Source organism: Mesoplodon bidens (assembly GCF_964165515.1).
Source record: "Mesoplodon bidens genome assembly, chromosome: 11".
In the NCBI taxonomy this organism is placed as follows: domain Eukaryota; kingdom Metazoa; phylum Chordata; class Mammalia; order Artiodactyla; family Ziphiidae; genus Mesoplodon; species Mesoplodon bidens.
Window position 1 is genome coordinate 16,259,476 of NC_138167.1, and position 24,202 is coordinate 16,283,677.

Sequence of the window (24,202 nt, forward strand, 5' to 3'; positions counted from 1 at the left end):
AGGAGATGGTGCCAATAGAAGTTTTCAGACAATGAGTATCATGCTTTCCATAAATGGCCCTTAAATAGTTTGCAGGCTTCAATTGTTCAATGGTGGCCGCTGTTGTCATGTCACCAGAAAAGCCACCAAGTTCACACAGGCTCAGGCAATGACAACAATGTCATGACTGACTCCTGGACAAGAGCAATTGTAAGATGTCATTAAATGTTAGACTTATCCTTATTTCAAATATAAAAAGTGTGAAAAAAAATAAAAGAGTGTCTCAGAATTGATGAAACATCATTTACTTTCTTCATCTATGGAGGACAGCAATTACTACAATTATTACCAGAAATTCTTGCATTACAAAATGATTTTTGACTGGCTTCTTCTAATTCTTTATTCTAGGCACTATCAGAATAAATCCTAAGGACTCTCGTTGGGTTGGTGCGTGGTGGCTTGGTTTCCTTGTGGCTGGACTAATATCCATTATTTCTTCTATACCATTCTTTTTCTTGCCCAAAAATTTGGATAAACCAAAGAAAGAAAAAGAAGCTTCAGTATCTTTGCCTGTGCAAAATGAGGAAAAGAGTCAAATGGCTCATTTGACCAAACAGGGGCAAAATGTTAGTGGAACTGTAGCTGGTAGGTATTTCACATTTACAGTCAATTTGGAATTGTTAATCCCAGTGAAAGGGAGGGGTGAATATTCCAAAATAATAAGTCATATTCAAGTCATCTAAATAAAGTTCGCTTTCTTTTTTACTAAATTTGGCTAAATTATTATTCTAAGATTCCTACTAAAATTTGTAAATATATTCTGAACACATATCAACTCTGAAGGGAAGGGGATTAGGCTTGTGGTCTTTAGCAGGGAGAAACCAATCAAAGGCTAAAAATATCTGTTATTTGTAAACCAAAGAGTATATATTCATTTCTAAATTACATAGTACAAACTATGAGGATTAAAAGGTCTTTCTTTCTCTTCTTTCCTTCCTTCCTTCCTTCCTCCCTCCCTCCCTCCCTCCCTCCCTCCCTCCCTCCTTTCCTTTCACAAATAGTACCAGGAAGCATACTATGCCCTGGTAATAGAATATTGCCTCTGTTTTCCAAGTATTTACAATATAATGGGGTTGTACCAAAAAATATATAGACAATTGCCATATAGTGCCTATATAAACAATTATGAGTGCCTATAAATTGGGCAACTTAACTGTTCTTAGGTGGAGACATGGACTATGGAGAAGGAAATCAGAGGAATTTTCTCTCTAGATAGAGTAAGATTATTTTCTTGGTAATTATATAGAAAAAATTGCTTACCTAAATATTAATAAATGAAGTACAAGCAACAGCAGTAGTTAAGGTTATTGTAGTCAGTCATGTGAATAAGAGCCCTCCACCATTTGATAGTGCCCTTCCTTTCAAACATAATCCCCGAGGGCTAATGGAGAACAATTTAGGAACAGTAATTTGGGGAACGATCCAGCAGCAGTCAGAGCAAGATAGTTGAAAAAATGTTAATAGTGCACTTTTCAGATTGCACAGAAATGGTGGAATAGTAAGAGTCAAAGCAGAGCAATGCTTGAACCCTTGACAACCTTTTCAAGTTGAAGTTGTAGTGACATTAGAGCTTGTCAGGTGGAGTCCAATTTCTCCCTCTCATCAGTTCTTCCCCTCACTCCTTTTATTGTTACTTTCTCCTCTCCATCACTCTAATCCAAAAGCAATGGTGTGACTTGTATTGACTCATGAGAGAAGACTTAAATTTTCAGTCACATTGGTAGCTTGAAATTGGCCATGATGGGAGAAGTTACCACCATTTATTACCGAAATTGGGAAATACTCAAATCAATGTTGTTTTCCCAAGAATCAGTTGTTAAAACATTTACCAGCACACCACTGATTTAGGAGTCTTTGAAATTTAACATGCACACTAAAAATACCATTCCAATAAATTTTCATTTGGTCTATGCTATTTTCACACTGCAGCAAATTAAATCCATAAAAAGTAGTGGATTATCTAAAAATAAGGAACGTGGTGACTGTGAGCCTCCCCCAAATGGAGGGGATAATGAAGATGCAAAAATAGGGTGATTGTAAACATCATCTGTGTTATCAACTGTTTGTAAGATAGTGACCAAAATAAGAGAGTAAAGAGGTTCTTAATTATGTGCTATTAGGAATGGATGAAATAACTAACAACATTTAGTCAGAAAATAATATATCTAATTTGAGTAGAAACAAGACTAGCTGGTTAGAAAGAAATAAAGATATCAGTTCATTACAAAAAAATTTGTAAACAAGGAAAATTGTCCAAAAATGAGCAATTTCTTTCTTAGATAGTCAGCTTAATGAGTTGTTTATTGATCTGATTATTAAGGATATATAGTGGATCATGATTGTGTAGAAGTTCAGATGACATCCACGTTCTCACTCACCTCAAAAACTCAATGATTTGGTGAGCCCATATACCCTATTTCTTTTGATCAAACATCACAACTCACTTAGAATGACTCACAAGTCAATCGTCCTTCCTGATTGGGGAGTCCCATGGAGAGAAGTTTAGCATTTTGACCTAACAATTTAAAATGTTATTTATTCCTGCTATACACTTCCTTACATCTTCTTTTTTCTCCTTCTATGCCCTTGGCCCTAATCTTTTTTCTTGTTATTATAAGCAGATGAAACTATTTCTTAGTTACCATTAGATAGAAGGTTTGGTTCTGACCATATCTAATGGAAACTTTTAGAGATCTACAGTACAAGATCTTTCAAAGTCCACACCATCCATAACTCAGTAACCATATCTGGTTCTGTCTTGCTAGACTCTGATACTTCCCACTGTTTTTCTAAGTGGTTTCTTCCACTTTTAACTCCCATTACAGCTGGTTAACCTGATGATCATAGACCCAGATCACATAATTCTTGCTAGGTACGGAAGTTATGGATTTGTTACACACCTGTTTGTAGGCATGGGTTTTTTGCCCTACTGTTGTCATAATGTCACTTGAGACACAATATGTCTTTAAGAAAGCTGATGGATAATACTGCCAGATTTACTGAGGCAGTATTTTATGGTAGAAAAGCTATGTACCAGGAAACAAGAGATCTGAATTCTGGTACTATATTGAGCTTTATGATTTTTGAACCTTAGTCTTCTTATTTCTGTGAGCTTTGGATTATACTATCTTTAAGATAAATTTCCAGTTAATAATTATATTATTAATATAATGATTATATTATTAAGTGCTAATAAAAAAGAGACACGGCATTTCATTAACTTTTGTTTCTTGAGTGCCTAACATATTGCCTAGTACCCAATTAAAAACCAAACGTTTGCTAAATGAATGAATAAATGAACTAATGATGTATGCAGTTGTATGGTAGAATGCTAAGAATAACCAAATATGAGGCAAACAAAGCACTTACTAAAACAGCATGTATGTTTGATCCCATTTTGGAGTAAAATGAACTAACTAAATAAATATTAATGCACATATGGACAGAATTGAAAGATTTTTTTTAAAAAACTGTTAGTAGGATTGCAGGGTATTCTGACTTTCTGTGCTATATATTTATGGAATTTTAAATCTTATATAAATTATATTTACAAGATTAAGATATTAATGTATATGTAAGCTGCATTATAATATTTTCTTTCTTTTTATGTTTTTATAGGTTTTTTCCAGTCCTTGAAAAACATCCTTACCAATCCCCTGTATGTTATAACATTATTTTTGACACTGCTACAAGCCAGCAGCCATATTGGAATTATTACTTATGTCTTCAAATATGTAGAACAGCAGTATGGCCAGTCAGCATCTGAGACTAGCATTTTGTTTGGTAAGACCTGTTTATGTTTGCTTGATAAGTGTTATGCTATTGAGTCACTGAGATCCAAGAGACATTTTGTTGTGAAGGCAATTTCACATTTTATTAAATATAATTTTCATTTATTTCTTTCAAATTTTATCAAATCGATGGGTCTTGTGATATCATCATTGTTCTGCATTTGAAGTTACAGCTCATGTTATTTTTGAGGAGATGAATTCCTGAAGGAAAAGTGACATGTGAATGGAACATGTAGATATGATATCTGCATAACTGGATCTTATAATCTAGTGCTGAGCTTCTGAGGCAAATCCTTTTGTAATGTAATTATTATACTTCTATCCTTCACGGACTTTGAATCAGGACCCAGATACTTACAAAAAATAGGACACTGATGTTTCCAGGAGAAAAATCAATTTAAACACATCATTGGTATCTATATAGTTCAATACAAATCTCATATTTTAGAGAGGTTTTTTGCTACAGTATCTGTTTCCAATGACACATGGAGACTTCTTTATGAAGGGAAGGTTTTCTCATATTTTTCTTTTCCTACTCCCTGTATAAGATAAGATTCTTAAGAGCAGTAGAATACCCAGTACATGGCCCAGCACATTGTAGAAACCCAATATTTGATAAGTTAAGCTGAATTTATCAAGTGATATATGAATAGGTCATAAGTAAACAAGAAAAAAATAATTCTGTAGGACGTGCTTATTGAACTTAAGATAAAAGTTAAAACTGTAAATTTAACTCCTAATAAAGTTCTCAGCCTAATTTTTTTGTTAGAGGGATCTTCATCTTTAATCAATCTTGGAAGACAATGAAATAGAAAAGTTATAAGAGGAATCAACTATTTTTAACATCACATATAGACCTGTTTATCATCTTAGGGTATGTGTGTGTTTAGATGAATAAAGAAGAGATATTAATTTAAGTGTTCAATTCTAAACTACTGGGCAAATTTGTAGTAAGTTTTAAGGATGGGAACTCTTCATTTTAAGGAAATGCAAAGGATTTTAGATGGTAGGATAAAAGTCTCAGAGTCAGGAAGATGATATTTTGTTGTTGTTTTCCTGGAGGGGACAAAAAGCACCTTATAAAAACCATATGTTCAGACATACAGATATTCTCAGTCACTGACTTTTGCTACTAAGGAAACTAAACCTTCAGCATTGGCAGGAAGAAATTATTTTTTTCTCCCCCACATGGTGCACTGACCCTCTACCTCCATCCTGGACTTCCAGCCTTCTATTTAAGAAGTAATAAGATAGGATGATTTTGGTTGATATACAGTGTTTCATGTGTAAAGACATTCAGAATAACCATATTTATATAATTAATTTTTTCCTCTTACTTCTAGGATTCATAACCATACCAACTTTTGCATCTGGAATGTTTACAGGAGGATATATCATTAAAAAATTCAAATTTACCTTGGTTGGAATTGCGAAATTTTCACTTTGTAGCCATACGTTGGCCTTCCTATTTCACCTATTAAATTTTGCACTAATCTGTGAAAACAAATCAGTTGCTGGACTAACCTTGACCTATGATGGGTTTGTATATATATCAATATACCAGTTGCACAATATATAAACCATCCAATGTAAAAGAAAGTCAGGCAAACAAGGCAGATGGCAATTTAACTAAACTTTTAACCGAGAGAAATTTCAATTTATAAATTCTTAAAACGTTCATTTCTTAAGATCTCAAAAAGTTCTTTTTTTTCTTCCTTAAAGAAAAGCCATATAGTTTGAAATAGTAATAGTTATTATTTATGGGGTGCTTACAATGAGTGATGGGTACTTTTATCCCCATTTTATAGATAAGGAAAGCAAGGCTTAGAAAGATACACAGATTACATGTCTAACAATGTTAAGATTCTGACTCAGATTTGAAGGTTTTGACTCCAAAACTCTTAATCCTAACCACTATGATCTTGGATGAATCATGAGAGAAATATAAATGACATTTTCCAAAAGTGACTGAACAATCTTTATCTGCAGTTAAGTTTGATGTTTAACAATTATCTTTATAAGAAAACCAGTACATTGCACTGAATTCTCCTTTTTTGCAAGCTAATTCTGTTTCTTCTGGTATTGTCTTCATTAGCAGTAGAATTGATAAATACTGTATACATAATGGCATATTAGACCTAGAAAACTTTTACTTTTCATTATTATCACGCATTGTGCAGTATACCTAGTACTACAGTCTCTACCCCAAATCAAGGGCAAGATTCCTGTGCAGATTTCTCATCATCTCCTGAATATAGCCAACAATTTAAGTTTAGGAAGGTTCACTTTCAAGCAACAAGCAAAGATCCTGGGATCACAGTTTAGTAACCAGGTTCCTTAGCACTGCTTATTGTTGGCTTTGAGCTTTTAAACTCTGGGTCTTATGAGGTGTCAATTTGAACCTGTCGAATCTTCCCACATTTGCTCACCTAAACATCCTATTCTTGGAGGCTTGCCAACTTAATCTTGAATTATCTCCCCATTCCCTCCTAATTCTGTTTGTTGTTGAATATTCCTATTGACCACCACTCACTCTGGTATATCAAAATACAGAGTACCTAGAACATTGAACTTTAGAGGGAAGAGAATCCTGGAGATTATGCAGCCCGACCCTCTTATTTCCTCTTCCTTTGTTAGTTGAGACCCGGAGAAACTGTGACTTGTTTGAAGTCATACAGTGACTCCAGAACGATGCTACTTCACAGCACAAGCATACAGGCTTTAACCTAAAGCCAGTTCCCTGAAACAAGCACAGTAACTGTGCTATCTATTCAAAAGAAGGCACCTAGAGTTCTACGGGCTTTTTTCATTCAATAAAATTTCACTGAGTGCGTCCTTAAAGGTCAAAAAATTTATAGGATACCTCAGTGCCCTCAAGGAACTCATAGTCTAAGTGATGGCTATTAACAGAAACAATATATTTAGCATTTATGAAATGCTAGTCACTGGGGTAAGTTTTTAGAGTATGAATTACTGTAGAGGTTCTCAGAATGTGGTCTGAGAATCTACAGGGGTCCATGAGACTTTTGCAGATGGTCAACAAATTCTAAACTATTTTTATATTAATACCAAGATAGTATTTTTCTTTTTCATTCTCATTTTCTAATGAGTATATAGTGATATTTTCTTTCTTTTTTCATTTTTATTTTATATTGGAGCATAGTTGAGTAACAATGTCATGTTAGTTTCAGGTGTACAGCAAAGTGATTTAGTTATACATATACATGTATTTATTCTTTTTCAAATTCTTTTCCCATTTAGGTTATTACAGAGTATTGAACAGACTTCCCTGTGTTTGTATAGAGATATTTTCTAAGGCTACAAGATATGTGATGATAATATCAGTCTGTTGGCTAAGGATATGTGTGCTTGCACATTCTCATGTACTAAATTTTTCTTATTATTAATCTCTAGTAGAGTATATCTATCAATAAGTAGAACCCACTTGAACAAAAAACCCTTGGGGTCCTCAATACTTTTCAAGAATGGACAGGCTGCTGGGAACAGAAAGTTTGAGAACAGCTAAATTAACTTTTTTCCAAAAAAATTTCTATGAGGATTTATGACTTACAAATAGCAAATCTAATTTTAGAAAGAGTAGTCACATTGCTGTGAAGTGGCAGACCTAATGTGAACACAGGACTGTCTGATTGCAATGTCTGGACTGAGTCATTAATCATTATGCTAAATCACTCCCGGTCCATCGTGAGTTCCCAAGCAGGATTAGGTATTAGATGCTTTTAGTAAAATTATTGATTACAGAATTTCTGAATCTACCTTCTTCTTTCTTCATGAAAATTACTTTCTCATTCAAAGATAATTTATCAAGATTTTTACCAAAAAACAAAAGAAAATTTTTTTAAATCTATAAGCAGAAAATTAATTATTATGAATAATCCATTTAATAATTTTAACCATATTATAAGATTATATGTTATAAATACAATGATATTTTACAGTAAATAATTATAAACTTTGTTTTGGTTTCATTTAAAAAGCATATGAAGTTTTTCTCGTCTTTCTCAACTGATTCTATTATTCTTGATTTTTAAAAATTGATCCTTAAGGATTCTGCTTTGACCAGGTTGAATCCTTTCCTTGTGTAGTTAAAATATAGATTTAAAAATTCAAACTAGTTAATTAACATTCACAGATTCATGAGACTTTACAGTGAGCTGGGAAGAACCTTAGTCTAATGCCATTACCCTACTGAACAGAAACCAATTCTCAGAAAAATGAAGTGATTTTTGAGGAATTTTTTGACAGAATCTCAAAGACCTCTTGTCTATGTCCTACCTATCCTCTTTGGTTTCTTTTTTATGTTTTACTTTTTCTACATCATAAATCATGTCTGGGTAAAGATAAAGGGTGAAAAAGTTAATAAGCACTAAAAATAAACTTTGCCATTTTGGACAAGCAAAATATCTCTATTTAATTTAAAGACAACCCTTTCCCTTATTTCTCATCTCCTTTTCGTCTCTCCTCCTTCTTTTCCTTTCCCTTCCCTTCTCTTTTTTTCATCCTCCTTCCTTCCCCCTCCCTCCCCTCCTCCTCCTCTTCTTCTTTTCCTTCTTCTTCTTCTTCTTCTCCTTCTCCTTCTTCTCCTTCTCCTTCCTCCTCCTCCTCCTCCTCTTCTTCTTCTTCTTCTTCTTTTCTCTCTCTTTCTCATATATATGTCTATCATATATTTCCAGAAATAATCCAGTGGCATCTCATATAAATGTACCACTTTCTTATTGCAACTCTGACTGCAATTGTGATCAAAGTCAATGGGAACCACTCTGTGGAGACAATGGAATAACTTACATATCACCTTGTTTAGCAGGATGCAAATCTTCAAGTGGCAGTAAAAAGTCTGTTGTGAGTATTACTTTTTACTTTCTTCTCCTTAATCAAAACTGCAGATTTGATTTAACTTACTTAAACTTTGATAATTACTTACCAAATGTTTCTACAACTAAGGTCAGCAGTAAAAAGACAGAAAAAGATTCCCATTATTGCCTGTCATTGTGATGGCTGTGATGTGTAAACAAAGCCTCACATAAAACCCTACTTGAGACACAAACAGGTTTTTCTGTTGCTTGAATTCTCATGAGATTACTCCCACCTTTTCTTCTTGCATTTATAAAACTATGACCTTTTGAAATTTAAAAACATTTATGATTTCTAGGAAGCACCTCATTTGACTAAAGGATATGATTTCCATTAGGTTGGAAGTACTTTACCCTTCAGATGCTAGGGGAATATCCTGAGCCAACCCCTTGTCAATCTAGGTGCCTTTCCAGGACAACCATCTATATGCAATCTTGCATATAGATTCTGGAGAGTTTATCTTGAGGCTCAATACCCTTTTGACTTTCCAAGAAATTAATCAAGGCTTCATGCTCACTTGACTGTCCAATTGTTGGCTTCCAATTTTGATTTTTTTCAAGGTTGGCACTTCTCCTACGCAGGATAACTTAATATTCTGCTTGCCTATTGCTAACATCTCCCATAGAAGTGCCACTGTCTTCTTCACTCAAAATATCCCCTTCCATGCAAATTATGAGTTCTCCTCAATCCCCCAAGTAACTTCCAATAGCTGGGCATCAGATATGGTGTTCTCTATTCTACTTCCAATCCACTGAATAACTCACAAAGTTGAGGACCCATTTCCTGGGCCCTTTTCCTATCACCAATATTAGCAATATTATCAGCTATTATCATTGCTCTCTACCACATCCTCCTGTCTTTGATTTTCAAACTTTACCATCATTTTCTTGCCCATAGTCCTACTAACTGCATTAATGAAGGTCACTGAGAACTTTGAAGAACTTTGAAGAACCTAGATTCTTTGAAGCTGAGTCATAAATTTGCACAAAAGTGGCCCAAAGACTATACTTAAAAACCCATATCTCATATGCATGGCTATAGTGCCTTTCATTGAGAGTGCCCCATTTAATCTATGGTCCCACCTTGTCCATGTGTGAAGGGCTGGAAGAGACATGATGTTAGAATCCTAAAGAGAGCTCTGTCTACTATGGAGACATCATCTTCTTAATACTTTACCATTTAGGGACCACTGCAGAGTTCTTTTACCAAATTCTTAGTAATAAGTCATCCCTTCTTAATCACTCAAAATAATGTCCTTTGTACTTAAGTTTGGTTTCATTGGCTGATAGGCTTGCTACATAAAGAATTTCTCCATACAATTCTTAGTAAAAAAAGTAAAGCTTGGTCACCAGATAAGTATGAATTCAAATTCTTCCCCAGTTCCTCCTTCAGTAATTGGTCTTTAGCATTAATGGGTTCAAATTTCCCTTAAACCTTAGTTTAGCCTAGACTCAGAACAGAATTTATTAAAGCCATCTAGCTACATAAACTGCCTGCCAAATTAAATTTCTAAAATCATTTGTTCCTAAATTTTCTCCAGCTGTGTTCTAACCTTTAGGGTATTCTGTTGTGTTGAACCTCTCTGGTAATGGCATCATCTATCCTATAATCTGTCATTATGCAATCAGATGTTGTATTTGCTGGCCAAAGTGGAATTCTAGCATCCATGCCTGGTCCCTTCTGCCCTGGACTTTGCCCCATTCGAATGGGTGGCTCTAGACCCAGGTCTGACCCCTCAAAAACTACTATATTTTCTGGATTCCCTAGGCAATCCTACCCAGGGAGTGTCACTAACACTCTGTAGAGCTTTTTAAAGAGAGTAAGTAGATGTGCTACAGAAAATAAAAGTGAGTGGTAGAGAGATATTTAAACATTTTATATTGATGAGAAAATAATTTACAGAGTTTCAGACATTACTTTTTTCTATTCTTTCCTAATTTTTAATTTAGGGATGTATGAGAAGTTAATAGTAAATTACATTTTCTTGTCTAGAAAGGAATCCAGGAAACTATTTTGCCTTTCATTTCTTAAACAACTGTATTGTTAGAATGTTTTCTTTAAAAACTGTAAATATTTTAGCTTAGATGAGTGAGATGTCTTTAAATATAATAGAATATATTTATAACCCAGTCATATTTTGTAAATATATTCTGTCATATTTCAAAAACTATTTTTCAGATGTTTCATAACTGTAGTTGTGTGGAAGTAAATGGTTTCCAGAGCAGAAATAACTCAATGAAGTTGGGTGAATGTCCCAAAACTGATCAATGTACAAGAAAATTTTATGTTTATATAGTAGTGCAAATATTTATCTTTTTTTCTTCTGCATTGGGAAGCACCTCAAATATCATGCTGGTTTTTAAGTGAGTATTACTTTTTAAAAGCATTTTTACATATATTAGACTATAAACACACCTAATAATGTGCATATTTTTCCATAATATATTTGGAACCCCAATTCATATTTTGTTACATTTAAATTTTCTAAGAGTGCATTTTCTTAGGATTACTGTGATACTTCACTGCCATAATTAATAATAATTTTGCCTTGGCCGTTGCCACTACAAAATCTAGATTCTGTACTTTTTCCTCTTAATGAGAATTTTAAGACAGAGATTGATCGACAACTGCCTCAATGTGAAAGAATTCCCGTTGTGATTCTAAAAGAACTTCTCATTTTGAGATGCCTTATATCCTGTTGGGCCTGTCAGAGTGAATCACCTATTGATTCCATTGAAAAAAAAATTGGGGAACCAGATCACATAATATAAACAGTCTATGATATTCCAAAGTTTTTAATCCTAGCTAAAAGAATGGCTTTTGACCTAGTCTCTCAAATACCCTCGTAGAGAAAAGAAAAATACATGAGCAATATTCATTCTTTTCTTCACTGATTAGACAAATATTTAGACCACACTTGGTGAAGAATACTCCATGGTGAATAAAACAGATAAAATACCTGTTCTCATACAGTTTAGAGTATAACAGGGAAGACTTATGTAAGGCAAATAAGCTTAAAAATAAACACGTAATTACAAATTGTCGTTAGTACTACTAAGAAAAAAAGAGTGCTATTAAAGGGAATAAAAAGGAGAAACAAATTTAGGATTGAGGTGAGGAGCTGTGAGGAAGAGCACTCAGAAAATACTTCTCAAAAACAGTGACACAGGGCTTCCCTGGTGGCGCAGTGGTTGAGAGTCCGCCTGCCGATGCAGGGGACACGGGTTCGTGCCCCGGTCTGGGAAGATCCCACATGCCGCGGAGCGGTTGGGCCCGTGAGCCATGGCCGTTGGGCCTGCGCGTCCGGAGCCTGTGCTCCGCAACGGGAGAGGCCACAACAGTGAGAGGCCCGCATACAGCAAAAAAAAAAAAAAAAAAAAAACAGTGACACAATCTAAACGTCTAGAGGGTATGTTAAAGTTAGCAAGTGAAGAACTTTACAGGGAGAGGGGCTATGTGCCAATGCCTCAGGCAGGAAAGAACTGATGTGTTTGAGGAGTGAACAGAAGCCAGTTGGTTGGAACATACTGAGTGAGACAGATTGCACAAGGTAAGACTGCGGGGTTAGGAAGGGAGTAGGTAATACAAGGCCTGTTGGTGAAGTTAATCATTCAATCACCTAAAAGTGAAAGCATATAAAGACTTGCATGTAGGTATTAAAATATATATGTGTAAATATGGTGATCTGGGTTAACCTCTAGTTATACTTTTAAGACATAAGTAGTTAGCAACAGGTTCATGGTCAGCCAACAGCATGACATAGAAGGGAAAGAAAACAAATGTATTAATGTTTTTTAAAATGATTATAAAGCTATAAATTGAGACTATAGTTGTTTAAATTCCACAGTGACCCTTAAATCTTGTCAAATTTTTTATACTAATTTATTCCACAAATAAAGCTCTATCTTAACATAAAATACTGTCTACTCTAAAGGAGAAGTTTTCCATATTTGCCAAATTACAGATTCATTAAATGACAGGAAGTTGTCTCAAAACTCCAAATTAGCTTGCATCTCAACAAGTCTTGGCTTCTTAATTTAAATTTTTTCATGAGGAGAACGAGAATTTTAGAGAAAACTGTTACAACATTGATGATAATTTTATCTTAATAAGAAAGTGATAAGATCAACATTACCGTTTATCAAAAACATTTATTGATTTCTCACCAACCTTCGATTTTATTGAAAGAGAACTTTTGTGAGGCAGACTGTGGAATAAAAATATAAACTTCAGTCTATTAATGATTTCCCGATGCTTACATCATAAGGCTATTATTAAAACTAGACTAAGCAGGAGTGTTGATATTTACACATTCAGTATATATGTTAGGCACTGTTCTAGGGGCCAAGGCTGGAACTGTGAACAAAAGTGATAAGGGCCCTCCTTTCATTAGCTTTCAGTGGGGGTGAGGGATGGGAGAGTGGATGGGTGTAGGAGAAGGAACAATAAATATATAAGCATGCAAATACATAAAAAAAGAAGTGTTAAGCATTAGGAAGAAAATATCAGAGTAAAAATATAGAAAAGGTAATAAAATTTTAATGCTTGGAAATACAAATGACAGGAATGAGGAAGGAATTCTTTGTACTATTCTTGCAACTTTTCTGCAAGAAAAATTAATTTCAAAAAATTTTTCAAAATAATTTCAAAAGCATTTTTTTATAACACTGTTTCAAAGAGATGGTAGTTTCAGACTGTTCCCTCCCAAGAATTTGAAGCTCAACCAACTCTGTGAATCTTTAAAAATTGGACAGGAGTTATAGAAGATGACTCATCATAAGAGCCCCTTTCCTCTTAGTAAAAGCCACCCTCTCTGCAAGAATAGCTAAGTTATGAAGAAATCCACATATTACAGAATCATTGAGGCTAAAGCTATGATCTGGATGTGCATGATAAACATCCTACTTCACTTCTACAAAGTGTGGTTAGTCTACCAAGTGCTTTTCTGGGGCTTTTACTCAATCACCTGTCTGAGCCATTGAAAGAGATGGATCACCAAACTAGACCACAACATTCCATGAGCATCTGAACCTCCAGCCTCACCAGGTCAAGGGCCTGCATCTCCAGTAAAATGCAACTAGCTAATCACCATGCATCCAAAAAAATTAAACATTAAGAAGCCTAACAGCCAAGGCTTTAGTACATTGCTCAGGCCCTCGGCAGGGCCCTCCATCACTACCTTCTGGTGAGGAAGGAGGCGAACTTCATCTTCACTAACCAGGGTTTTAATTACCCTCTGTCTCTGTAAATTGCAATGGCAGGGTCTGCTTTAGGATCCCCATTCCACTGTCACCACAGCCTGACTTGATGTGCTCCCAGTGTGGGAAAGGGGAGACCATAGATGAGAATAACCTGATGAGGAAAAAAAAAAAAAAAGGAAAAAAGAAGGGGTGGAGAAGCAGTACTAATTCAGATACCTTCCACTGAAAGTCATTTGATGAGACCTGAATAAAGATTGAGGGTAAAAATCATGCAGATATGAACAGGTGAAGAGCAATCCAGGGAAGGTAGCAGTGGAGGTAAAAGTCCTGAGGTGGAACATACTTGACATGTACAAGACCAGGAGGACTGTACGAAAAAGAAAGAGGTGAGAAGTACAATGAGAGAGTAAGCATGGTGCAGATAACACAGACCCTGTGGATCACAGTAAAGACTTTGGAGTTTACTCTCATTGTATTAAGAAGCCAGCAGAGAGATCTGAGCAGTAGGATTATACAACTATCTTATCCAATTAGAAGATCACTCTGGCTGTTGGGTGGAGAATCTGTCTTTGGGAGGCAAGAACAGAATCAGGGAAAACAGAAGGCTATGATAGGAGGAGAATCCATCCTGAGAAATGTTGATCAAAATACAGAGCTGACCACTATCAGATTGAGGTAGGACTCATGCTGCAGTGACCAATATTTTACATGATAAAAATGTGTGTGTGTGTGTTGAGTGTGCATGTAAGTATGAGCATGAGGGTCTGTAAGTGTGAATCCATGTGAATGTAGGAGTGTGTGTGATTGTCATTGTATATGGGTATATGTGTGTTGTGTGTCATTATATCACATAAGTCTATCTTTCCATTGAGTTGTCTAAGATTTCAAGTTCCCTTTCAGGAAGATATTATCACTATCCCCAAGTCTGCTCAATTCTCCTACACACTAGCCCTCTCCCTGGGCAAAACTACAAGTTGATAAACATCTCAATTTTGCTTCTATTGCATCTGGCTTGTAAGACAAATACATCCTTTAAAAAATCAACTTCAATGAAAAGTGACACTTCAGGCACTTGTCACAGAGAATTCAACCAGGAACAAACTGCATTCTCTCTCTTCCCAAAAACCCATTTAAGAAATCTGATATTTGAGAGAGACAGCTAACTGGACTAGTTAACTGTCATGGCTGATTTCCTCATGACAATTTCCTCAGGGAAGAAACCACCTCTTTGAATAACATGACCTCATCTACTTACTGGCATGGCTTCACTGCCCTCAAGGATAGTGTTTTGTGTCCTCAGCTTGGCTAGTGGAAGTGTCCCTGTCTTTTGCAAAAGCAGAGAAAAAAACCCTTTCTATTCATTTTCTCTCTTAATAAATAACTCTGCTGTGTTTAATTTTTATTATGCTATGTTTAATTTTTTATCCTGTTTACTTTTATAAGTTTTCTTGAATACTTTTGAGAATCTCACTCAGGGGTAGCTCTCCTACAAGGCTTAAGGGGCAATGTTGTGTAAAGAAAATTGAGGTTTAGAGGGCTAGCTTATTACATTGTATCCTCACAACATACAAGATAAGACTACTTAGCAGATAAGGAAACTGAGGCTAAGAGAGGTTGAATGACTTATCTAAGGCATTTAGTTACTATGAAACATGATTTATCTCTTTATATCAATAACAAAGACTAGCATAGAGTCTCCTAGGAGGCACATGGCAAATGTTTGTTGAATGACTAAATTTATTTATCTCTGAACATACAGTCATTCAAGAAAAAAATAAACCTTTGTATCAGTTAATTCAATATTTCAGTAAAAACAGAACTTCTGAGCCTCAGTCACCCTCCCCCATCTTGCCACTGCAGTCAGATAATTTATTTTGCTTGATATGTATTAGGTTATTACAGAGTTGGTTGTATCATCAGCTCATTGAACATAGAAATATGGAATTGTGGAAATAACTTTCTAAATGCAAAAGTGAGTTAAATTTTAAGAGAAGATACAAGTGTATTTGCTACCTTTAAAATGACATTTAAATACACTAGACAGTAGAATACAGATATCTTTTTTGACTTTCCTGGTTATATTATGTAGTTTATGAATCATATTAGTCAACTTTTCTGTTAACAGCAATGATAGAAATGAAGTAGTAAAAAGAGTTCTTCTCAGACCAAGACCTACATAAAAGTATTTGCTCTCTCATATGGCAGGTGTCAACTGAATAGATCACATGAAATCAGTCTTCATAGATATCATAAAGTCTATTCCAACCAGTATCTCAGGATTTCCTAAGGATCAAATGTGGAAATGTTTGTAAAACTGTCTTGAAATTGTAACACATTGAATAAGTAAAGAAATAAGAACTGTTAATATCATTCAGATGTTTGCCTTCTAAAACAACTGAAAATATAACTTTAAATAATATCCACTCTTCACTTGAGGATTTTCATTAGATCATGAAGAACAACACTGAGAAATGTTTTAATATTTAGCTCAATCTGGTATTTTAGAGATGCTTAATGTTGCTTTGCCTTTATCTTATTTCAGAAATGTTGAACCTGAACTGAAATCACTTGCCATGGGTTTCCATGCACTAACTATTCGAACACTAGGTATGATAAATATGTAGATGATAAATTCCAGGTATAAATTTTCATGTCAAAGCTCAAAGACTGAATGTAATTGATTTCCAATTATCAGAAAGTTTCTTTAAAAAGGTATAAGTAAAATATCATTTTAATGTTTGTGGTAAATGAAAAATAATGAGATAAAGGAGAACTAAATGACCTAAGAGAGAATTTCATTGTCAGTTCTATTTAGAATCAATCTATAAGAACAAGGCATCATCATATTTGTATTATATCCTTTCTAAAAAAAAATCAGTGGTCTCCAAGAATTTAATTTAAGACTTAGGAATATTCCTTCCCATATGCAGAGTGCAGGACCTTCCTTCTATGCTGAGGGGGGTAATGCCCAAAACAGCTCAGGAGGCCTGGGAGATTGTGCAAAACAACAGATGAGGACTTTCACAGTCCCTCAGACTAGTTCTCTGAGGGTGGGGCAGATAACCTTTAATAGAAATTTAAAATCCAGAAGGGAATGGGTGTTACTGAACTCAGGTTTGGCTGTTTCCTGTTCAAAAGCCAATTTTTGAGAGGCAAGTGTTGGTAGAAAGGAAAATTGCTTTAATCAGAAAAGCCAGCAATCTAGGGAGAAGGCAGATTCACCCCAAAACCATCTCTGAAGATTCTGCTCAGCCATGATAGTTTTTAAAGGGAAAAAGGGGGAATAATCTCAGTTAATTATTAATGTAGGAGGTCAGATTCTTCATCAGTTTTTCACTTCATGCAGACCTGCTGACTACTCCTGATCTTCCTTTGGATGCTACCTTGCCCGTGTGGTCTGCTTGCAAGTTTGCTAAGGGGGCACTGGGGATAGAGAGTCAATCATTTTTTAACTACTTAATTCTTCATTCCTACTTCTTTTAATCTAGGAAAAGAAGCAACAGGTTAGGCAAGGCATGGTGTGCATTAAGTAGAGCACAAGTCAGGAGTTAGGCTAAATGTTACCTAGTGATCTGATTTTTATAATTAAGGTTTAAGGGGAACAGAAATAGACAAACAGAAAAGGAGCAAAAGAGCTGCTTGTCAGACATCACTCCATTCCATTCCATGGGATTAGGGATGAAAGTCCATCTTCTATAATTTCATGCCAACATAGGGCACTGTATTCTTAAAGTAGAAGATGTTGACATGGACCTGTAGTATCTTTTTGCTGATAATTTTAGTTGCCCACCTACATATACAGGCAGAGTAAACTACAATTATTTTGATGCCCACAAAATATAGATTATCATGAGCAATAATGTTAATCCCATTATCTCAAGCCAGTTCTTAGAATTGTGCTAGCCATAGATGGAGCAGCTTATGGCATGGCTATAATCTGGTCATTAGGCGGTTAGCTTTTTTTCTTTGGTGGCAGTTATGGTATCTGCAAAACAACTCAGGGATGTACATCAGACGCTGGAAAGATTCTGTGACTCTGTTGTCCTAATCATTAACTGCTTGAGCTTGCTCTTTTGTGACTCAGGAAGGCCTGGGAGACTTCATCTTTTCTACAAACAAGAGGCAGGGGACATGAAGGGACCTTTGTACTTGCGGAGGCCCACAGGGTTCTGCTTGGTTTCATGGGAACTAAAATTCTAGAACTAAGCATCTTGGAATGGGGAGTGCTCTGAATGAAAGAAAGCTCAGAAAGTTGTGTTTTGTTGTTGTTGCTGTCAAATAGTAATACTATAGAATCTAGAGGCTACAGGCCTATTTCTAAATATTCAGATGAGGTGATTAGTACAAGATTTAGAAAATTATCCTTTTCCCTTTGTTGCCATTTGCCATTTATACCATACAGTTTTCTCTTGTTAGCTTAACAACTTCTAACCTAACCCCTGTGCTACCACTTTTTAAGACCTGTTAACATTATATGCTTATTCCTGGGAAGTAGGAAAAGGACATGATTGCTCTAGGAATTGGGGTAGGCAACTGATCATGGCCTGGAGGCAACCACTGATGGCTGAAAGAAAAGGAAATAGGAGGGCGTCAATCCTTGGGACACTTGCAAGCAAAAGAAAGAAGCATAACTATGGCCAAATTACAATGGAGCAGGTGTCCAAGTATATTTGGGAGAAAATCACAGATCCTCAAAGGTAAAAGGAGAAAATATAAAAGGTATGGGAGAGAAGGAGAAGATGGAGGTACTGCAGGATGATAAGGGCTGTGAGTGAGCTACAAAGTGCTAAGAGTTCTAAAGAGGATAGTTATTTCCAGCTGGCAGGAATAGTGCAAACTTTATGGAAGAGGATCATACAGTTGGGATCATACAGTAAGTAGTTTTTCAGACTGCCTTCTTTCAGTTAGCTATGTGCATTAAAGTTTCTACCTTGTCTTTTGTAGCTCTCTGTCCAATCCTGGCAGTTCATCTAGATCCAATGGAGATGCTTCACTCCTAGAATCTAAGCCATAGGAGTTAGCAGATAGAAAGGATTTGGGGAGCTAGTACTCCTTCTGATATGCTGAAATGAGATTGAGAATAGAAGAAGTTCCTCTAGAGACGTAAAATAGAAAAAAAGGAATTTTGCTATTCTGATTGTGAGCATCCTATTTTGATACATCCAGTATATGGCCCAATGGAATCTAACTCTTCTAGGGGAGAAATACATACTGAGGACCAAATGTCCAGTCACAAACAACTGTCTGAATACAATGTAAATTGTGGAAGGTATATTAAACTGAAATAGGTATTTGGAAAACAAGTTGTCTGAAGTTTTAAATTTTCAATAATATAAGACCAAGTTTGTTACCTGAAACATTTAATTCATTAGGTTTGATCAAACCAGTGCTATTTTTATATAAGAAAAATAAATTGTTGGCACGTATTTTTCGTTTTTCAAAGGAATGGCTTAGATTTGTAGAAACCTATGAATTCCTAATCCAGTTTCTCAGTAACAGTTTTCCTCAGATATATTCGTCTCAGACACCAGTTCTTTGACATTCTAAGATTTCTCACTCTCAGAAAATTGAGACTGTAAAAGTAAATGGAATTGGCAAAACTGTAAACTATGAATCACTATCATTTTTATGTAACAATATAAAATTTGAAAATTAGCATATCTCTAAAATTTGGTCAAGTTACCAATGCTTAGAATTAGGAATCAATGTCAGAGTTTATTAAAATAACAGTAAAAGCAGATGGGCGCTTCTGCTATAAGACAACATGTGTGTTCCTGAAAATCGTCAAATTCTGCAAAATCATACACTACAAATAAAAACTGGGTTAGGTACAGGCCACTGGAGAGACCTAGGCATCATTATGATCAGAACATCAACAGAAGCAAAATTCAGCACCACAGGCCCTTGGACAGCCCAGGCTGCTTCAGGAGGTATTAAAAATGAACACAATCGGGCTTCCCTGGTGGCGCAGTGGTTGAGGGTCCCCCTGCCGATGCAGGGGACACGGGTTCGTGCCCTGGTCTGGGAGGATCCCGCGTGCCGCAGGCTGGGCCCGTGAGCCATGGCCACTGAGCCTGTGCGTCCGGAGCCTGTGCTCCGCAATGGGAGAGGCCACAACAGTGAGAGGCCTGCATACCACAAAAAAAAAAAAAAAAAAAACACAATCAATGGAGAGAAAATGCTTCATGACTCCAAGAAGGTGGGAGTGGAGCCCTGAGGCAAAAAAAAAAAAAGCACAGCCTAGCACTCAGTGAAGCTGGGCCTGTGCTTCTCTGGTGAGGAAGTCCTAGTGTTGGCATTCACCTTTTTTTTTAAGATGTTTTTTGTTTGTTTGTTTTTTTAGATGTTGGGGGTAGGAGTTTATTAATTAATTTATTTATTTTTGCTGTGTTGGGTCTTCATTTCTGTGCGAGGGCTTTCTCTAGTTGTGGCAAGCGGGGGCCACTCTTCATCGTGGTGCACGGGCCTCTCACTATTGCGGCCTCTCTTGTTGCGGAGCACAGGTGTAGGCTCAGTAGTTGTGGCTCACGGGCCTAGTTGCTCCACAGCATATGGGATCCTCCCAGACCAGGGCTCGAACCTGTGTCCCCTGCATTAGTAGGCAGATTCTCAACCACTGCGCCACCAGGGAAGCCCCCACCTTTTAATTTACGTCAAAATAGAGTTGAAAAATCTCTTGCCTTTGCAGCAATTGAGCTGAGAGATTTTCCCTTTCCCTGTGAAGTTATAACTCTACTCCTGCTATTCTAGCTGTCCTTGCCTAAGAAAAATTACATATGAACCAATATAACTTCTATGTTTTACTGACAACATTATACTTTTTACCAACCAGGCTTAAGTTAATTGGCATTATAAGAAGAACAATGTACAGGCATATAATCTTCCTTCTTCCCTATGTGTGTTGGCATGGTGAGGGTAGATAAAAGATGTCTATACTATTGTATGTGATTTAAGCTTTGGAGATTCCTCATAGTCTTGATTCCGGAATAGAGTTAGGCCAAATCAATGGACAAGTCCTCCAAAATTTTGAATTTCTACATAATCCAAAATGTATCAGTGTGGAATATCATTGTTTCCTTTGAATCATGTTCCTTGGGTTGACATCTTCTCACATCATGTTGCAGGAGGAATTCCAGCTCCTATATATTTTGGGGCTCTGATTGATAGAGCTTGTATGAAGTGGTCTGTCAACAACTATGGGAAGCAAGGGTCTTGTCGGATATACAATTCCACATTATATGGGTAAGTTGTCATAAATATATTTCATTAATTGGTTTTTCCTTTGACTATGTTAATTACTAAAGAATGAGATATTTTCAGTGTAATAATAATATTAGGAATTATAGCTACCATTTAATAAACTTTGTAAACAACTCAAAGTTATAGAATTAATTCCATTCAGTTAAACCTAATAATTGTTCAAAGTATCTTTTGCATAAAGCTTCTCAACATTTAGTTAATAGTTATGAGGCGAGTGCTTCCCAACCAACCAGGTCAGTGGTCATCAATCTTTCCTGCTCATTAAAATCACCTGAGGAGCTTTAAAAAATATTAATTTCTTTTTTCTTTCTTTTTTTTTTTTGACTGTGCCATGCAGCTTGCAGGATCTTAGTTCCCCAACCAGGGATTGAACCCGCACCCTTAGCAGTAAAAACATGGAGTCCTAACCACGGGACCACCAGGGAATTCCCCAAAAATGCTAACTTCTATTTTGAAATACTTATTTCAATTTTGATTTAATTGGTCAGGGGATGTGGCCTGGGGAATGGGAGTTTTAAAATCTCCTTAGGTGATTCTAATGTTCAATCGAAGTTGAGAATCCTTGGAATAGACCATGTGTACTAGGTAATTTTATGTGGCTTTGTGAAAATTTTTCAGAAGACCACAGGGCAGGGCTTCGTAGACAGCAAGGCTATAAGGTAAACATTGGCTCCTGGTTCAATATAAATGGATTCAATCTGATTATCTCACAGTCAGTTCATTTCCTTTATAATCTGTTCTCATTACACATGAACTAATCTGTCTCTGAGAAAGTTAAACATTCCAAATATACCTTATTTTACGGATAGCACTTGGGCAGATCATGCACCATCCTTAGTTTCTGTGGGTTAACAGTCCTTTAAAAATAATCACACACTTCTTATGCTCCAATCAAAAGAATCACTGAAATTGCTACTTCAATATTTTTATGTAAGATTTCAAACATCATTTTTTAAAGGCCTTCTGCATACTGAAGAGCAACACTGTAAAGTGTTTTACCCAATTCCAAGTAAAAACTGACTTTTTTTTCTCTTTTCACAGAAATACTTTCTTTGGCTTGACTACATGCTTAAAACTCCCAGCTCTTGTTTTATATGTTGTATTAATTTCTGTTATGAAGAAAAAAAATCAAGGAAAAGATATCAAGGCATCAGAAAATGAAAGAAAATCTGTGAACGATGTGAACTTAGAACCGTTAAGTAGTGATGCTGGAGTGGACCGTGAAACACATATTTAAGGGGAGAAAAAAATTCTTCTGCCGCTGTGTTTTCAAGGAACATTGTATTAATTGAGTAGGATGTTATTTTTGAGCAGTTCCTGGTCCTTTCACTGACAATTTTCACATTCTATACTAATGATGGAACAATGAATCACCTATGAATTTATGACAATGAAACAAACTATAAATGGGAAAAAATGGGAGTACTCATTGTTAAGGTGTGGCTATGCATTTGTGGTTAAGATTAGAATATATGATCCATACAAATTCAAAATGAAAGGTATGGTTAAGGTGTAATAGAAGAAAAAGTATTTGCTCAGGTAATTGTAATGCAATAAAACCGGTGACTAGAAGATAGGTAGAGGTGAAAAAGGAAGAAAGAAATTAATAGTCTAAATAAGAAGAAAAGCTTAATACCTTTCTTTTTAAAACAAGAACCAAAACCAGTTTGGACCATGTTACTCAAGCCTAAAGTCTAGTATGATGGAGGGCTTATGCTATCATGACATCTGTCATTCATGTATTAAGTCATATATTTCCCAGACCTTATTAATTTCTAATTTGACTATCAGCACTTGATACATTTTCTTCCAACCTCTCATTAAAATACTGCTGAAGAAATAGGACTAATAGAAAATTTCCAAGCTGCAATTGTCAGACAACATATTACAGAAAGTGTTAAGTTTCTTTCAAGCCTATGGAAATGGATTAAGAAACGCTGACATTAACTTGAGAAAGCAAAGCCCATTTAAAAGATGTGTCTTCATTTTGTTTGTCTGCTCTCTGGCAGAAATGGAGTCTGCACCAAATCATTTACCAACTCTCTCTCAATTGCATATCTTTTTGAGTGTCTGTGTTTGGTGCACAGAGATCTTTCACACCCTCACAAGTAGGACAAGAAGTAGAGTGAATGAGAACAAATATTTGAATACTGCATTTGATAGTGATGGCAGCTTTATTATAGTGAATGCTAGAAGTTGTAGTTTTTATTCTGAATAGCAAAAAAAAAAAAAAAAAGTGTGGGTCATCAGAATCACCTGTGAAACATTTTTAAAAAGAAACCACAATCACACACCCACATGAGATTCTGATTCAAAACATTTGTGATACAGCCAAGACATCTCCTTTAAAAAAAAATTCACATAGAGCCCTTGATAAAGAGATACAAAAAAACAATCCACGTGACAGGAGAAGATGTTCCTGAGTATACCAAAGTCACACAACATGAATGCTTGCTAGAATCTTGGAATTACACTGGAAGTTATATACATTAACCTATTCTCAAACAATAAACCTGAGAAAAGATTCATTAATCACAAAAGCAGAAATTTGGAAAAATCACCCACAGCTGGTTACTATGTGACAGGTCTGATGGGATCTTGTATCATTAAAAAAAAAAGACAGAAAATTACAGAGCTGTGTTTTAAAACATTGCAAAGAAAATAAAGGCACTATCTTGAATATTTATTTATTTACCAATTATCGAATGTCAAAAATCTGACAGGTAAAATGAAATATAACAGTAAACAAAAACAAAGAATTACACTATCTCATGGAGCTTACACTTTTTTTAAACATCTTTATTGCAGTATAATTGCTTTACAATGGTGTGTTAGTTTCTGTTTTATAACGAAGGGAATCAATTATACATATACACATGTCCCCATATCTCTTCCCTCTTGTGTCTCCCTCCCTCGCACCCTCCTTATCCCACCCCTCTACGTGGTCACAAAGCACTGATCTGATCTCCCTGTGCTATGAGGCTGCTTCCCACTAGCTATCTATTTTACGTTTGGTAGTATATATATGTCCATGCCACT

At 35.7% G+C, this 24,202-nt stretch overlaps 1 protein-coding gene across 1 annotated transcript in view; it reads left to right on the forward strand.

Moving 5' to 3' along the window:
* Positions 1-23,849, forward strand: part of LOC308625589 (solute carrier organic anion transporter family member 1B3-like) — a 68,401-nt gene extending 44,552 nt beyond the window's left edge. Inside the window, exons 8-15 of the mRNA XM_081249970.1 lie at positions 388-624; positions 3,658-3,822; positions 5,174-5,369; positions 8,525-8,690; positions 10,881-11,065; positions 16,446-16,510; positions 21,028-21,145; positions 22,205-23,849. Of these exons, the coding sequence (XP_081106096.1) occupies positions 388-624; positions 3,658-3,822; positions 5,174-5,369; positions 8,525-8,690; positions 10,881-11,065; positions 16,446-16,510; positions 21,028-21,145; positions 22,205-22,400 (1,328 nt within the window). The 3' untranslated portion in view covers positions 22,401-23,849. The remainder of the gene's footprint in view (positions 1-387; positions 625-3,657; positions 3,823-5,173; positions 5,370-8,524; positions 8,691-10,880; positions 11,066-16,445; positions 16,511-21,027; positions 21,146-22,204) is intronic.
* The last annotated feature ends 353 nt before the right edge of the window (positions 23,850-24,202 follow it).